General features: G+C 31.9%; 2 protein-coding genes across 3 annotated transcripts; both read left to right on the forward strand.

Moving 5' to 3' along the window:
* The first annotated feature begins 5,440 nt into the window (after nt 1-5,440).
* LOC131182349 (phosphoglycerate kinase, cytosolic-like) lies at nt 5,441-10,422 on the forward strand. 2 transcript variants are annotated; one of them, XM_058151653.1, is made up of 6 exons: nt 5,441-5,622; nt 5,751-5,957; nt 7,911-7,988; nt 8,111-8,371; nt 8,442-8,759; nt 9,355-10,422. In XM_058151653.1, the coding sequence occupies exons 2-6, from the start codon at nt 5,763-5,765 to the stop codon at nt 9,505-9,507; spliced, it is 1,005 nt and encodes a 334-aa protein (XP_058007636.1). In that variant the 5' UTR covers nt 5,441-5,622; nt 5,751-5,762; the 3' UTR covers nt 9,508-10,422. The 2 variants fall into 2 exon arrangements, with proteins under 2 accessions (XP_058007636.1, XP_058007637.1); XM_058151654.1 differs by having other exon boundaries at nt 9,373-10,422.
* A 4,713-nt stretch (nt 10,423-15,135) lies between these two features.
* Nucleotides 15,136-16,993, forward strand: LOC131182541 (SAC3 family protein A-like). Its single transcript, XM_058152078.1, has 3 exons — nt 15,136-15,334; nt 15,493-15,716; nt 16,285-16,993. The coding sequence occupies exons 1-3, from the start codon at nt 15,283-15,285 to the stop codon at nt 16,384-16,386; spliced, it is 378 nt and encodes a 125-aa protein (XP_058008061.1). The 5' UTR covers nt 15,136-15,282; the 3' UTR covers nt 16,387-16,993.
* The last annotated feature ends 1,993 nt before the right edge of the window (nt 16,994-18,986 follow it).

The raw sequence follows: 18,986 nt of genomic DNA on the forward strand, positions 1-18,986 counted from the left end.
AGTAATGCTAGTTCACTGTGCTTAGGGATAAAAAATTCTATGATTTGGAATGATGGTTACAATTTTATCCAAACTACGTTGTCTCTTACATTTGTCCTTTGTGTACGTAGTGCACTCTCTCTCTCTCTCTCTCTCTCTCTCTCTCTCTATTTCTCCCCCTCTCTCATATTTTATTTGGTGTATCATGCATGCAGCAGTTATTTGATCATGTTTTGGTTTTGGATTTGTAGAAGCAGATTTGTTCCCTTTCCATTAATTGCCGCTTATAATAATATAAATTTGCTGTTGAGTTGCCAGGTTACCAGAGGAAGCAAAGAAGGATAAAGCTGTTAAACATGCTCTTGCAGTTCGTGCAGCTGTAACCTCAGGAAACTATGTTATGTTCTTCAGATTATACAAGACAGCTCCTAACTTGAACATATGCCTCATGGGTGGGCATACATTTTGACTCCTTCACACAACAACGCGCCCGCGCCCCCGCCCAAAAAAAAAAAAATCCTTTTTTTTTATTTGTCAAATTGTCAATTCAATGTGTTATAAGATAGTGATGGTAATTTTTGTCTCTCTGCAGATCTCTGTGTTATAAGATAGTGATGGTAACTTTCATTACCCATCAATTATAAAGGAATACATGATCAAAGCAAGACTTTTAGAGTATATTTTTCATTCAATTATAATCATAGTATTCTTTTGATTTTAATATTTATTTTGTAACATAAGAGATTAAAATTTAAAATGATTTGAAGCAAAGCATGTGAGCAGATTTATTAAAAGGTAAGTAGAGAGAAGCACGATGAATGCTGTAAATGCACTTCAGCCACAAATACCATCACTTTCATCTCCTACGAAAATGTTTCAAACGCCTAAATAAATAAAATTGAGATGCTATAAAAATCAAATCTCTTAGAGTAATAAGTTTCAATTTACTATTAGAGTATGCCTATTAAAACTCGGGCTCATATAAAGATGAGTATATTTATCATCAGATTAAATTTTTATATATAGATTAATACATTTTATATATACACACTTTAATTAATTCTCTGTATATGTAGATATAAATATTTAATTTAATGATAATCAAGTTAGTTCTCATATAAATTTAAGTTTATATTATATGCATTCTTAATATTATTATACTCATTTTTAAAATTATTATGATATAATAAATTAAAATTTAAAATGATTTGAAGCAAAGCATGTGAGTAGATTTATTAAAAGGTAAGTAGAGAGAAGCACGATGAATGCTGTAAATGCACTTCAGCCACAAATACCATCACTTTCATCTCCTACAAAAATGTTTCAAACGCCTAAATAAATAAAATTGAGATGCTATGAAAATCAAATCTCTTAGAGTAATAAGTTTCAATTTAATATTAGAGTGTGCCTATTAAAACTCGGGCTCATATAAAGATGAGTATAATTATCATTAGATTAAATTTTTATATATAGATTAATACATTTTATATATACACACTTTAATTAATTCTCTATATATGTAGATATAAATATTTAATCTAATGATAATTAAGTTAGTTCTCATATAAATTTAAGTTTATATTAGATGCATTCTTAATATTATTATACTCATTTTTAAAATTATTATGATATAATAAATTAAAATTTAAAATGATTTGAAGCAAAGCATGTGAGTAGATTTATTAAAAGGTAAGTAGAGAGAAGCACGATGAATGTTGTAAATGCACTTCAGCCACAAATACCATCACTTTCATCTCCTACAAAAATGATTCAAACGCCTAAATAAATACAATTGAGATGCTATGAAAATCAAATCTCTTAGAGTAATAAGTTTCAATTTAATATTAAAGTGGGCCAATTAAAACTCTGCTCATATAAAGATGAGTATATTTATCATCAGATTAAATTTTTATATATAGATTAATACATTTTATATATACACACTTTAATTAATTCTCTGTATATGTTAATATGCTATTGCTCCCAGCCGATGTGGGATGCAGAACTTGCCCTTTCATTACCCATCAATTATAAAGGAATGCATGATCAAAGCAAGACTTTTAGAGTATATTTTTCATTCAATTATAATCATAGTATTCTTTTGATTTTAATATTTATTTTGTAACATAAGAGATTAAAATTTAAAATGATTTGAAGCAAAGCATGTGAGGAGATTTATTAAAAGGTAAGTAGAGAGAAGCATGATGAACGCTGTAAATGCACTCCAGCCACAAATACCATCACTTTCATCTCCTACAAAAATGATTCAAACGCCTAAATAAATACAATTGAGATGCTATGAAAATCAAATCTCTTAGAGTAATAAGTTTCAATTTAATATTAAAGTGGGCCAATTAAAACTCGGGCTCATATAAAGATGAGTATATTTATCATCAGATTAAATTTTTATATATAGATTAATACATTTTATATATACACACTTTAATTAATTCTCTGTATATGTAGATATAAATATTTAATCTAATGATAATTAAGTTAGTTCTCATATAAATTTAAGTTTATATTAGATGCATTCTTAATATTATTATACTCATTTTTAAAATTATTATGATATAATAAATTAAAATTTAAAATGATTTGAAGCAAAGCATGTGAGTAGAGATTTATTAAAGGTAAGTAGAGAGAAGCACGATGAATGCTGTAAATGCACTTCTATGAAAATCAAATCTCTTAGAGTAATAAGTTTCAATTTAATATTTGAGTGTGCCTATTAAAACTCGGGCTCATATAAAGATGAGTATATTTATCATCAGATTAAGTTTTTATATATAGATTAATACATTTTATATATACACACTTTAATTAATTCTCTGTATATGTAGATATAAATATTTAATCTAATGATAATTAAGTTAGTTCTCATATAAATTTAAGTTTATATTAGATGCATTCTTAATATTATTATACTCATTTTTAAAATTATTATGATATAATAAATTAAAATTTAAAATGATTTGAAGCAAAGCATGTGAGTAGATTTATTAAAAGGTAAGTAGAGAGAGGCACGATGAATACTGTAAATGCACTTCAGCCACAAATACCATCACTTTCATCTCCTACAAAAATGTTTCAAATGCCTAAATAAATAAAATTGAGATGCTATGAAAATCAAATCTCTTAGAGTAATAAGTTTCAATTTAATATTAGAGTGTGCCTATTAAAACTCGGGCTCATATAAAGATGAGTACATTTATCATCAGATTAAATTTTTATATATAGATTAATACATTTTATATATACACACTTTAATTAATTCTCTGTATATGTAGATATAAATATTTAATCTAATGATAATTAAGTTAGTTCTCATATAAATTTAAGTTTATATTAGATGCATTCTTAATATTATTATACTAATTTTTAAAATTATTATGATATAATAAATTAAAATTTAAAATAATTTGAAGCAAAGAATGTGAGTAGATTTATTAAAAGGTAAGTAGAGAGAAGCACGATAAATTCTTCAAATGAACTTCTATTAAAATCAAATCTCTTAGAGTAATAAGTTTGAATTTAATATTAGAGTGTGCCTATTAAAACTCTGCTCATATAAAGATGAGTATATTTATCATCGATTAAATTTTTATATATAGATTAATACATTTTATATATACACACTTTAATTAATTCTCTGTATATGTAGATATAAATATTTAATCTAATGATAATTAAGTTAGTTCTCATATAAATTTAAGTTTATATTAGATGCATTTTTAATATTATTATACTCATTTTTAAAATTATTATGATATAATAAATTAAAATTTAAAATGATTTGAAGCAAAGCATGTGAGTAGATTTATTAAAAGGTAAGTAGAGAGAAGCACGATGAATGTCAGTAAATGCACTTCAGCCACAAATACCATCACTTTCATCTCCTACAAAAATGTTTCAAACGCCTAAATAAATAAAATTGAGATGCTATGAAAATCAAATCTCTTAGAGTAATAAGTTTCAATTTAATATTAGAGTGTGCCTATTAAAACTCGGGCTCATATAAAGATGAGTATATTTATCATCAGATTAAATTTTTATATATAGATTAATACATTTTATATATACACACTTTAATTAATTCTCTGTATATGTAGATATAAATATTTAATCTAATGATAATTAAGTTAGTTCTCATATAAATTTAAGTTTATATTAGATGCATTCTTAATATTATTATACTCATTTTTAAAATTATTATGATATAATAAATTAAAATTTAAAATGATTTGAAGCAAAGCATGTGAGTAGGTTTATTAAAAGGTAAGTAGAGAGAAGCACGATGAATGTCAGTAAATGCACTTCAGCCACAAATACCATCACTTTCATCTCCTACAAAAATGTTTCAAACGCCTAAATAAATAAAATTGAGATGCTATGAAAATCAAATCGCTCAGAGTAATAAGTTTCAATTTAATATTAGAGTGTGCCTATGAAAACTCAGGCTCATATAAAGATGAGTGTATTTATCATCAGATTGAATTTTTATATATAGATTAATACACTTTATACACATATTTTAATTAATTATGTATATGTCTCAATATAAATATTTAATTTATTCATAATTAAATTAGTTCTAATATAAATTTAAGTTTATATTAAATTTATTCTTAATATTATTATACTCATTTTTAAAATTCTTATGATATAATAAATTAAAATTTAAAATGATTTGAAACAAAGCATGTGAGTAGATTTATTAAAAGGTAAGTAGAGAGAAGCACGATGAATCTCAGTAAATGCACTTTAGCCACAAATACCATCACTTTCATCTCCTACAAAAATGTTTCAAATGCCTAAATAAATAAAATTGAGATGCTATGAAAATCAAATCTCTTAGAGTAATAAGTTTCAATTTAATATTAGAGTGTGCCTATTAAAACTCGGGCTCATATAAAGATGAGTATATTTATCATCAGATTAAATTTTTATATATAGATTAATACATTTTATATATACACACTTTAATTAATTCTCTGTATATGTGGATATAAATATTTAATCTAATGATAATTAAGTTAGTTCTCATATAAATTTAAGTTTATATTAGATGCATTCTTAATATTATTATACTCATTTTTAAAATTATTATGATATAATAAATTAAAATTTATTTTGAAATTAAATAAAAAATATGTTTACAAATAATGTAATTGAATTATTTTACTTTACAAAACCATTGAATATTAAACTTGACGCAACCGAAGATTCTAAAGCAAAAGTCAAAGTGTCAAAGCTTGTGATCTTCTAGAAGAATTCTTCTTATATTCTACTTATTTGTTTCTTTGCTTAATTTCAACTAATTATGAAATAAAAAGTTGGAATCTGATTCGCATATGGTGAAATGCAAAACCATCAACCGACAGCTCAAGGGTTTAAGCTGGACCACAGAGAAACCCAACCCACGTACTACATAGTGCAGACATCTCTAGCCCAGTGTGTACCCCGCCCCAAGAAAAACCACAATCCCCTTCGCCTTTGAAGCCTCCAAGGCCCCAGACCGAACAAATCCACCTAATCTTCCTCTCTCTCTCTCTCTTTCTAAAGCCTTCTTTATTTTCTTGCTTTGTCTTTTCTTCATTTCACCCAGAAAGCTCTGGTCTTGATCTTTACTTGTTTCTCGTTGTATGCAACTATCCTTCACTCACTGTTATCATATTTTATATATACTAATTTGTTTATATATGCGCGTGTGCGTGTTCTACTGATCTGGGTACTCATGTATTGGTTTGTTTATTCTGGGTTTTTTGCAGGTGTGTTGAGATATGGCTACAAAGAAGAGCGTTAGCAGTCTAAATGACGCAGATTTGAAGGGGAAGGGGGTGTTTGTGAGAGTGGATCTCAACGTCCCTTTGGATGATAACTTCAATATCACTGATGATACCAGGATCCGAGCTGCCGTTCCCACCATCAAGTACTTGATGGATCATGGCTCCAAAGTTATTCTTTGCACCCATTTGGTATATACTTGCAATGCCTTATTTAATGCTTTTTACCAGTTATATTTCTTGTTCTAGTTGGAAATTTTTTTTGTATTGATCTCTCCCTTTAGATCACTTATATTTACCCTTGTAGATTCTTGATATGTTTATTTGTTATTCTTCGTTTGCCCGACCCTTAATTTATGTGCTGATTTCATTGCTTCTACTAGTTGTATCTGCGTTTTTGGTGGTTATATGTCTGCAGATGTGTATCTACATCACGTAATTCTGATATCTCACAAAAACGCTGTTTGATTGTTGTGATATAGCTTATAGGATTTGCCTGAATCATGCGCATGTTAACAGATTTGCATGTTCTTCTGATATCTGATGCTGTTTTGATAAAATGGGTCTGTGGCTTGTCTTCTATCAATGCTCTGGTTGATATTTCTTTATTTTGCTTCCTGCTAGCTCCTTTGGATATGTATAAAATAGTTTAATTGTTTGTGGTTGTGATTACTTTTATCGTGAAATTGGCTTTTTCAATTATTATTATGCAACTTCTCAGCTTTATTTTTCAGTAGTGCCTATTTACCCTTTTGATCAGATTTCTGCTTGGTTCTGTAATTAGCTGTTTGGATCTACAGTGGTCGCTGCCCGATAAGCTTTTTATTTTTTTCGGAATAGTTTTTGCTGGTGCAAAATGTGGCTTTGAAAATGGATTTGTGCCATGATATCTGTCATATATTCATATTTGATATCTGGGAGAGGACACCTACATTCATACACATGGTGTATTTTCTTTGGTGTAATTGTGGTAGTAATTGGATGGCATTAATCTGCTTAGTCAATTAATCAAGTAGAAGGATCAGTTTGAAGGACTAAAAACAAAAATCCTAAGTGTTTTTAGTACTGAAGAAAGGTGGGCATCACAAAATTTATTTATCTAAGCATTTTTAAGTTTCTTTGTTGCTATTGTTTCTTTTGATGGCTTCATTTGTCTAAATGTGGATAAGGCAGTGCTTAGCTATCTGGGCCTTCCCAATGAAAGCTCTTCTTGGACTTGTAATAGTAGAATTATCAGTTCCTTTTGTCGGTTGTAATATGCATCATCTTTTTGTCTTTTTCTGCCATGAGGAAAATTTCCTCGTCTTCTAGGTTATGTTAATCTTGTTTTTTTCTAGGTTATGTTATTCTTGTTTTTTTTTTTTTTATTTTTTTATTTTTTTTATCATTGTTATGACTATTGATTGAATTTACGTGATCAAAATTCATGGAATTGGTAAATTAAGGTTATATTTTCCTTTGCTCAACCTCTATTGGGGTGTATAGTGTGATATTCCTTCTTCTCTTCTCCATCGTTGTGAGACTGTAGTCCATCTAGATATATCATACATTTTTGTCATAGACATCATTAAATGAAAAGATCATGCCTGACCTCTGCAATCCATTTTTATGGAATATTCAGTTTCTTTTTGAAAATTGAGTTTTAACTTTCTTTGGCAAGAATATGAATATTTGTTATAAAAAAAAAATCCAGACTGGAGGTGTGCTACCTTATGCTTGAAGTAATGTTGCCAAGACGTATGAGGTGATATGGGATGCATTAAATTATTCAAAAATAATTGGAATTGATAAAAGATATTCATTTATGTGGAATATTTGTTATTATTTTGAAAGTTGAACTAAAACCTGTTATTTAAAAGGGTTAAGATTTGAAGATCAGTAAAATTACTGAAATGTGACAGGCTGAAGAAAGATGCACTGTTGTTTACATGAGCGTATGAAAAAGTTGATAGCTCTTTTACTATGAACAAAACCTATGATCTAGAGTGATGGTTTGCTTACTGGCATGAAAGTATGTGCATTCCTTTCAATCACATGTCTGTTGCATAATAGAATAAATGAGTATGTGATAAATATGATTTTATTCTGTGCCAATTTTTGATAGTGAGCACTTGTATGATTATTTTATCTGATTGTGCTTTTCAGGGACGTCCAAAGGGTGTTACGCCCAAGTACAGCTTGAAGCCACTTGTACCTAGGCTATCTGAACTTCTTGGAGTCCAGGTTTGCCTTCGTCTCTCTGTCCCCTCTCCTCCCCAACTCCTACTCCTCCACTCCCCCCTCTCTGTTCCTCTGTTTTTGGATTATCTGGGTTGCTTAGTTTTTCTTATTCCTCTATACAATAGGTTAAAATGGCTAATGACTGTATTGGTGAGGAAGTTGAGAAACTGGTGGCTGAGCTCTCAGACGGAGGTGTCTTGCTTCTTGAGAATGTAAGGTTCCACAAGGAGGAGGAAAAGAATGATCCTGAATTCTCCAAGAAACTAGCTGCTCTTGCAGATGTCTACGTTAATGATGCATTTGGCAGTGCTCATAGAGCCCATGCATCAACAGAGGGTGTGGCTAAATACTTGAAACCTTCTGTTGCCGGTTTTCTTATGCAGAAGGTGTGTTAGATGCCTGTTCATTTTTCTTTGTTCTTTCATGAAAGAATGCTGATGTGCTTTTTGCAATTAGGAACTTGACTATCTTGTTGGAGCTGTGGCAAATCCTAAGAAGCCTTTTGCTGCAATTGTTGGTGGCTTAAAGGTATCAACCAAGATTGGAGTGATAGAATCCCTCCTGGGGAAGGTTGATATCCTCATATTGGGTGGAGGAATGATGTTTACTTTATACAAGGCACAAGGGTACTCAGTTGGGTCATCCCTTGTGGAGGAGGACAAACTTGATCTTGCAACTTCACTTGTTGAAAAAGCCAAGGCTAAGGGGGTATCTTTACTGCTGCCTACTGATGTGGTCATTGCTGACAAGTTTGCAGCTGATGCCAACAGCAAGGTATGCTTTTCAATGGCTTTTGTAGTGAATTTTTGCCTGGTTTAAGTGACCAAGAGAAACTTGAATTTCTTAAGAGAAGCATCTTAGATATCAACTGGTGGTGGTGCCAGTTTGGAGTTGTTGGAAGGCAAAGAACTTCCAGGTGTTCTTGCTCTTGATGAAGCCACACCAGTTGCTGTGTAAGATTAATCTAATTTTTCCCCCTCATCCCTGTGTCAGTGCTTTTATCGTGCTTCATAAAGGAGAAAGGGTTGTTGTAGAAAGATATGAGCTCATGTTGTAAATTTTTCTCTTTGTTTCTTTATGCTAAAATTGCTAAAATAGACAGCAAGGATGAGCAAAGAGAGCCATCCAAGTTTTTAATATATGGTTCATTTTTATCAGTTGTTTTATTTAGAGCTTCTATAATGAATTGATGTGTATGAAATTGAGAACAAAAATTGATAAAGGGCGGAAATACCTCAATTTGTTTTTCTTTTCTTCCTTATATTAATAAATTCTAGTTTTGATGCTGAAATCATCGATTGATTCCATACAATTGTTTTCAGTTAATATTTTGGTTTCTTGTTTGAAATATCCACATTCCACAACACAGATGTCTCTCACATGGCAGCAAAGGTTTTCAAAGCCAACCGGTTTGAATATCCAGAGAGTGAGAACAGCACAAGAATATAGATCGCTCCCTTTGATTGCAAATCTGCCGTTTGAAGCATTTCAGTATGCCCAAAATGTCCAATCATGCGGTTGAAATGTATTGTGCATATATGACAAGGGGTTAACAAATTGAAAATGGTGGAGGTGGTAGCTGTAGCGCTCTTATGTGATCTCCTCCCAGTCTGTCGCAATGATGCCAAAGACGGTGGAAAGTAACCTACGCAACAAACTGTGTCACAGAATCACCTTACTTTCAGAGCACATGATACTTTCTTCGTTGGACCACTTTTTGTATACAGTAACACAGCATAGAACTTCTGTTAAAAAATACTGTAAAATTATTTAAAATATTATAAATATATCAGATTGGCATGAGAAAATATGTTTTTAAAATCGTTTGAAAAAGAAATCTTGATGTGTATTAATTGATATGATAGAAATAAAAAACAGAAAAAAAATCATAGAAGGGCACCATCCTTTTTTCTTCAATCTATTCGTAAGTGGAATATATATTTTGTCTGTTTCAAAATTCAACTCTCTTTGTGGCTACGACTAAGTCCTGGATTATGAAGTTCGATGGAAATCATTCGTCTTTGTGCAAGGGAAAAAAAACAAATAAATATAAATAATAATTTAAAGAAAATAGATTCAATATTATACATAAAAACAGAACTTGAAGATGATAGCTAATTATTTATGATTTGGAATAAAACATCTCACAGTGGCCTAAATATGCCCTGGATTATATAGGAAAAAGGCAAACACACCAGGAGGCCGTAAGCCCCGTTCTGTTAGAACCCTAGAGCGGGCTAAGTGAATAACTGTGAAGCAACGGCCACTGTGACTCAAGTATAGAATTCGAGGGCTCCAAACTTGTCTCAGCCCCTCGCCAATTGCGATCGAATTCCATGCCTAAGTTTTCCCGATTCCGGGACTGCATCTCTGCAGGAAGGGCCCGGGGACTTTCCTGGGTACAAGCAGAGGCACCCAACCACCACCTCCTGGTGAAGTGCCTTTGATGCCCTTGGTGGAGACTTATAAAGTTAATATGCTATTGCTCCCAGCCGATGTGGGACGCAAAACTTGCCCTTTCATTTAGGGCTGAGCACAATACGGTTCAAACCGAAAAACCGAACCAAACCGATTCAATTCGGTTCAATCGGTTCGGTTTTAAAAGTTAATCGGTTCGGTTCGGTTTTAATTTATAAAAATTTCGGTTATTTCGGTTCGGTTCGGTTTTGAAGAGAAAAAATCGAACCGAACCGAATAGTGATTTATATAGTCAAATCGAACCGAATCGATTTTTGAATTAATTTATTTTTATGGAAAATTTATGAATTATATTTAATTTTATATATATTAATTATTTAATTTCATTGATTAATGGTTATTAGGTTCAAACCAAAGTTAAAATTAGACCAAATAACTTGAAAATCAAGTCTAAATTAAAAAATCAATCAAAAATCAAACTGATCGGTTTAAACCGAACCGAACCGAACCGAATTAAAGCGGTTCGGTTTGATTCGGTTTTTCACTAATTTCGGTTCGGTTCGGTTTCTAAAATTGGCGGTTCGGTTTTGATAATTTAATTCGGTTCGGTTCGGTTCGGTTTGAACCGATTGCTCACCCCTAATCATGTTTACCTTTTTTTTTTTTTTTCCCTTAATTTGTTTTTTACACAGCAAAAGATTAAAAGGTAATTTCTTCATGTGGCACTTTACATCATAAGGAATTACAACAAATTAGGAACTAAATCTTCACTGATAGCTTAATGCTCTCCTAAGACTTGGGCAATCACACTAATTTAGGCTAGCTGTATGTAACAAAACTATACTTTTTTTTTTTTTTTAAAGTTATATCAAGAAGGCCTAACTAAATAAGGGAAGAAAAAAAAAATACTAATCAGGGATTACAACAAACTAAGAACTAAATCAGGGATTATACAAATAATAAGGGATTGCAACAAACTAAGAACTAAATCAGGGATTATACAAATAATAAGGGATTGCAACAAATTAGAATCTAAATCAAGAATTGTACAACTAAGTGATTATATAGCTAGTGAATTCTAAGTCAACTCTTCCTCAAATAAGGAATAAAAATAAATAGGAAAGATTTTAGAGATTCTAATAGTACATATTTAACATTCTCTATTTTTGGCTATAATATAGGATCTGATTAAGCTAAAATATTACTTTTCACATATGTAAATTTTTTTGTACTATATAAATCGTATCTATTAAAGAGTTTTCAGTGCCTTTTTCGTCAAACACTTGCTATAAACCCTAAGAAACTGGAGTTAATTAATCTTTCTTTAAATTTCATTTCTTTTCTATAACCTTATTATTTTTTGATTTTTATCTCTTATATTATTACATGTACTGCACTGTAAATAATATATTTTTTTTCCTTTTAAATTAGAAGTATGATATTTTAATGTTATATATATATAAAAGCTATGGCGCCTCACTTTAAAAAGGCACTCGCCTCGCCTCTCGCCTAAGGTTATAATAGGGTACCCTATCGCCTTAATGTCCCCTTTCTCCTTAATAACATTGCTTATATGTTAAATTAACAACCTGAGGCGTTTCCTTTTATTACCAATTGTGCCATATTATACAAATAATTGACTAGTTTTTGGATCTAGTTTTTGTTCCAAAATGTCTTTGACGTTTCATAATGTGCTTTAGAGGGGTGATCCAATATATGAAACATGAGCACTTGTGCCTTAACCTTGCTTTGCTGAGAGGCTGCAAGCTGCAACCGTAGCTTGAACTGATGACCTCAAAGTTACAAATGAAGTAACTTTACTATTACACCAAAGCTATAATGAGCATTAAACTTTTACAAAATGTCAAGCATTAATAAACAGATTTCTTGACCTATCCTACATCAATTCCTTGAACTATTTTGCACCTTTTAGGAACCTTTAGTGTGAAACCACTTTCATGGATTTAGTGTGCCTTGAAATGAGGAGAAATTGTGAGACATGATTTTATTCTTGAATATTGTAGAATAAGCGCAATACATGCTTGTACATGTGTATGCACATAGCCTAGAGAGAATTGTAGATCCACTTTTAAGTAATGCAAACTTCAAAATAGCATTCAAGTATGAGAACCATTCATAGAAAGTGTAGTTAAAAGTGTTATTAAGGCGAGAGGCGACATTAAGACAATAGGGTACCCTATGGACTTAGGCAAGAGTTGAGGCGAGAGCCTTTTTGAAGTGAGGCGTGCATATATATATATATATATATATATATATATATATATATATATATATATATATATACTTTTACTAGTTTAATGAGTAAAATACAATATTGAAAAGGAAAAAACATATTATTTGCAGTGCATTCATTATATGTAATATAAGAGAAATAGAAAATAAAAACTCAAGTTATAGAAAGGAAATGAAATTCAAAAAAAAATTAATTAACTCCTCTTTATTAGGGTTTAGAACAAGTCTTTGACTAAAAAAGGCACTAAATAGTAGGATTTACATAGGATAGAAAAATTTACATTTGTGGAAAGTAATATTCTAGCTTAATCAGATCTTGTATTGCAGCAAAAAATGAAGAATGTCAAATATGTGCCGTTAGAATCTTCAAAATTTTCCTATTTATTTTTATTCCTTATATGAGGAAGAGTTTACTTAGGAATTCACTAGCTATATAATCACTTGCTGTATAATCTTTGATTTAGATCCTAATTTGTTGTAATCCTTGTTAGCTGTATAATCCTTGATTTAGTTCATTTGTTGTAATATCTGATTAGTTGTTTTTTCCTTGTTTAGTTAGATTTTCTTGGTGTATAAATTCTTCTTATACCTGCAACTTAAAAAACAAAAAAAAGAAAACAATATAGTTTTGTTCATGTACAATTAGCCTAAATTAGTATGATTGCCTAAGTTTTAGGAGAGGATTAAGCTATCAATGCAAATTTAGTTCCCAATTTGTGGTAAACCCTGATGATGAAGAGCGTTATATGAGGAAATTGCTTTCTAATCTTTTGTTGTGTAAATAACAAAAAAAAAAAAAAAAGGGTAAATGTTACATGAAAAAGGTGCCTCTGGCACAGCTCACCTGGCACCTTTCTCTTTGGGAGCTCGCCTCATGCAATCCAAAGTAGGCGCTAGAGGGTCGCCGCCGCCTCGCCGCCTCGGGCACCTCGTGTGGCACCTTGGAGTGCCTTTAACAACATTGCATGGTTATTGAAGGTGAAAGCCACACTAAGGTGCAAAGGATTCTTGGACTGAGATGTGAGGCTCAAGTGCATACCTGAGCGACATTAGGCGCATTGAAAACAAAATAAGACGTATATAATCCTAAATAGGACTAAAATATAAGCACCATTAAATAACATAAACCATTTACAGTTCTAGCAGTGAGGTTTTGAAATCCAACAAGAATAACGATTAAGTCTTAATCCCAAATTAGTTGGGGTTGGCTATATAGATCTTTTTTAGCCATTTAGCTACATTTGAGACCAATTCTGCATCGATCACTCCGTGCCATTTTTGGTATCCCCTTTTCTCTCTTTACTCTTTCAACCACAAAAGAACATAAAGCAACTAAAAAACTACTATTCAATTCTCATTAAGAGTAAGATGGTCTCCATGTTCATCTCTATAATCATCAACATCATCATCATCATCTTCTTCTTCTTCTTCCTAACTTCCAAAGTTCTTTTCTTCTTCATCTTCATTATCTTCATTATACTATTATCTTCTTCCTCATCAAGACTACTACTCAAATCTCTTCTTCATCCTCATGTCTAAGTACTAGAGGAGCATTGGCTCTCAAATTAGAAGTTGTTACTGTGCCATTTCCTTACATCTAACACCTTGGAGTAGATGTAGGCTTCACATTTTTTCTTTTGTTGCTCAAGTACTATGGACGTTGTCTTCAACTTCAATAGCTTTAGCAACTGCACACCAAGTTAGATTATCATCTTCAAACACAATTTCATCCTAATCGTTCAAGAGGACATTGGTTTGGTCAGTTCAGCTTGTGTTTATTCCGTTGGATATTTTATATTTAATGTGATGGATGTTCGCCTGATTCTGTTATTACAGATGTATGGTCAATCATCAGAATACATATGAATTTGAACTTAAATAAAATTCAAGCAATGCTAGTTAACTAAGCAAAGCAAAGCTGCCATGGTTTGGTGGATATGAAATTCCATGATTTGGAATAATGGTTGCAACTATTTGATGCGAAGGATATTCTCCTGATTCTGTTGTTACAGATATATGGTCAACGTCAATCATCAGAATACATCTGGATGGAAACTGAAATAAAATTCAAGCAATGCTAGTTAACTAATAAAACTGCACAGTATTTGCAGATAAAAATTTCTATGATTTGGAATAAGGTTACAAATATTTAATGCGATGGATATATGCCTGATTCTCTTATTACAGATGTATGGTCAATCACCAGAATACATCTGAATGTAAACTCAAATAAAATTTAAGTAATGCTAGTTCACTGTGCTTAGGGATAAAAAATTCTATGATTTGGAATGATGGTTACAATTTTATCCAAACTACGTTGTCTCTTACATTTGTCCTTTGTGTACGTAGTGCACTCTCTCTCTCTCTCTCTCTCTCTCTTTCTCTCTCTCTCTCTATTTCTCCCCCTCTCTCATATTTTATTTGGTGTATCATGCATGCAGCAGTTATTTGATCATGTTTTGGTTTTGGATTTGTAGAAGCAGATTTGTTCCCTTTCCATTAATTGCCGCTTATAATAATATAAATTTGCTGTTGAGTTGCCAGGTTACCAGAGGAAGCAAAGAAGGATAAAGCTGTTAAACATGCTCTTGCAGTTCGTGCAGCTGTAACCTCAGGAAACTATGTTATGTTCTTCAGATTATACAAGACAGCTCCTAACTTGAACATATGCCTCATGGGTGGGCATACATTTTGACTCCTTCACACAACAACGCGCCCGCGCCGCGCCCCCCGCCCCCCCCCCCCCCCCACAAAAAAAAAATCCTTTTTTTTTATTTGTCAAATTGTCAATTCAATGTGTTATAAGATAGTGATGGTAATTTTTGTCTCTCTGCAGATCTCTGTGTTGAAAAGATGCGCTATAAGGCTGTAAGCTGCATATCCCGGTCATATCGCCCTACTGTGCCTGTTTCATACATTGCACAGGTTTTGGGCTTCTCCAGCACAAGTGAAGGAAATGACCAGGTCTCAGTTGGATTAGAGGAATGTGTAGAGTGGTTGAGAGCACATGGTGCATGCCTCACTTCAGACGGTAATGGAGAGATGCAGCTGGATACAAAGGTATCTTCAACTTCAACCTTTTTTTTTTAATGTAATTTAATTTTAATAAAGGGAAAAGATTTTCTTTTCATTTTGGTCCTGCATAAGAACCAAGTTTCTGAAGTTTGTTACTGTCAGGATTTTACCAGCACGGAATGGTTTAGAGGGTGAACCAATCCCTTTCCTCTGATCTTCCCTCTTTCAGTAATTCATGTATGCCTTAATTGGGTTTAGTTATACGGATCATTCTTCTTTCCATGCATCTCCACTTGTCTCTCTTGGCCAGGGGAAAAAATAAATTTGCTGGATGTCTTTCCTAGATTAGTGAAACCAAAGAGATATGCCCTCTGGTTTTAGAAATGACAGATGGCTATCCCATAGGAGAACCATAATTGATAGTGGAAAAAGAAATAAAAGAAAATACAACACGTTTCAGCATTACTGTTTGTGCCACTGACCTCTTCTCTCTCTTCTTCTTATTCCTTTTTTTTTTTTTAAATAAATTTAATAATGTTAATTAAGGCAGCTGATGTTATACTTTTAAGGGCTAATTCAATGGTAACTTTGTATGACTTAATATGATGTGCAGGCTTCATCTTCTAGTCTTTATATTCCAGAACCCGAGGATGCTGTGTCCCATGGAGATGCTAGTCTGGCTGTTAATGATTTTCTTGCACGGACATCCTTGTAGTCAAAATGTAATGATTGTATACATTTAATAAGAAAAATTTGAAAATTGCGCAGCCCTCAACAATATGTACAACCAGAAGATTAGGTTTCTTCCCTGACCTGGAAGTGAGAGTTCAACTCAAGCCTTTAGCGAGCGTAGATCATAGATGTATAAAAGCACATATAACGAAAATAGAGCAGAGGCTTCCCTAAGAAATTTGTTGCCTAGAATTGCGGAGGGATTGAACTACGACAATAACCATATGATTTATATTCTTCCTTTTTGTCTTGAACGATGATAATTCATTCTTTGCTGGGGAAGAAGATGGAACTTGTTAGGGGGGAGAAGGGAAGAGAACAAGAACAAATAGCTTTGTTGTATTTTTATTAATTACAGTTCAATGATTTTTTTTAGCATTAGTTCGCAATCATTTGCTCTTTTTTGTACCCAATTGAACGAAATCGTTTGCTTCACTGTAGACAAAAATTTGTTTATTTCATGTATGATTGATGCTTAGCTTTCTCGCTACAGTTGACAAATGAGAGGATTGTGTTTGATAGGGTTGGGTTGAGCTCTACAGGAACACTGCAACATTTTCAATCATGTATCTTTTTGATTCACAAGCTTATTAACATATATATAATTACCTTTTCTTGTGCATTAGATGTAATTCTATTTCGACATTTTGCGAATTATATGAAAGAAATTAATTTATTATCATAATTTTTTCTTTGATTCTAGTACATTATATTCGGAGGTTTCGTCTGCCCCAAAAACTCCATGCAATTGCCGAAAGCTGGAGAATAACTTGTGAAGAACGCATCTGCAACATTGAGAAAAACTAATCTCCGAAATTCACAGAAGTGACCTGAGAAAAATCAAAACCCTTTTAACCCCCAACAGGCCGCAGTACTAGAACACTTTGACAACACATGCACAGAATCTTCAGGCTCACCATAAAATAAATATCCAATGTCAAACTGCAGGTCACATTGATGTAAACACAATTTAGTTAGCAACACATCACGGCATGCTCTCCACCAGAATTTTTTTAATTTTAGGAGGAAGAGCAATCTATTCCAACGACCCGGAATTGCCCCATTCGCCTGAGATCTGAGCGAAGAGCAACCACGATGGTAAGCCGACTTAACCGAATAAATTCCACCCCCATCTATCAGACCTGCTGAAATGACTAATTGGAATTTGACAAATTAGATCCACATCGCGTTGCTGGAAAATGCCTTGTAACGAAGCCAAATTAGAAGAGAATCCATTCTCAGACGATAAATCCCGAACACATAAAACCTTCAAACCTGGAACCAGAAAAGAATCAACCCAGAAATGATGATCATCAGGCAACCACGAATAATCCCAAACTCGAATAGAGTTTCCATTCCCAACACTCCATCTAATTCCATGTTTTAATAACATTTGAGAATGCTAAATGCACTTCCAAACAAAACTTGGATTAGACCTGCAAGAAGCCTCCAAGAACTCTCCCGTAAGGAAACATTTAGCTTTAAAACATCTACATAGAAGAGATTGTGGATCAGAAATAAATTTTCAACCCTGCTTTTCCAACATGGCAATTATAAAACAGTGAAAGTCTCTAAAACCCGAGAATTATAAGATGTAACTGTGATTCCATATAAAATAATCTATCCAATTAAAATAATATACAGATATATAAGTGGATCCTACAGAAGTGTAATCACTATACAAATTTTTTTTTTCAATTGATTATAATATTTTATAAGGGAGAGCAATTTTCGGTTTAAATCGAAAAATCGAACCGAACCGATTTAATTCGGTTCAATCGGTTCGGTTTTAAAATTTAATCGGTTTGGTTCGGTTTATAATTTTGATAATTTCGATTAATCTGTTTGGTTCGGTTATTTTCATAAAAAAATAAAAAAACCGAACCGAACAGAAATTATTAATATATAAAGGAAATAAAAAAATCGAACCGAATTGAATCGAACCGAATCGAACCGAACCGAAATCAAAGAAAACCAAACCGAACCTTAAGATTTTTGAGTTTTGATTTCTAATTTTTTTTTGTTTTTATGTTTTTATTATTTAGATTTAATGTTAAAAATATGAAATTTTATAAATTTTGGTTTGATCGGTTTAAAATCAAACCGAATCGATATTTATCGATTTGATTCAGTTCGATTTTCTCTTATTAATCGGTTTGGTTCGGTTTTTAAAGTTTTTGACTTTCGGTTTTCAGTTTTATCGGTTCGATTCGGTTCGGTTCGTAACCGAACCGACCTTTTGCACACCCCTAATATTTTATGTATTAATTTTACTTACATGGAATTACCGTCCCACTATAAAATTACTCTGGAAACTCAATCCACCATCCTCCTTTTTAAAACATAACCTCTTCCAAGCAAACTAATGAATATCATATCTTTATCATTAACATATAATAAACTAATTATATTCAAATTTAATTTTTATTATAAAAATAAAGAGAAATAATTTATAATTTATTATTATATAACTTAATTAGTTAATAAATGAATAACATAACTTTAAATTTAAAAAAAAATAATAATATTACTAAAATAGATAGTTAAGCTTGAAGAATTGGAACAATTGAGGAGTTGCTTTGT

The sequence above is a fragment of the Hevea brasiliensis genome, chromosome 8 (genome assembly GCF_030052815.1).
Source record: "Hevea brasiliensis isolate MT/VB/25A 57/8 chromosome 8, ASM3005281v1, whole genome shotgun sequence".
In the NCBI taxonomy this organism is placed as follows: Eukaryota; Viridiplantae; Streptophyta; class Magnoliopsida; order Malpighiales; family Euphorbiaceae; genus Hevea; species Hevea brasiliensis.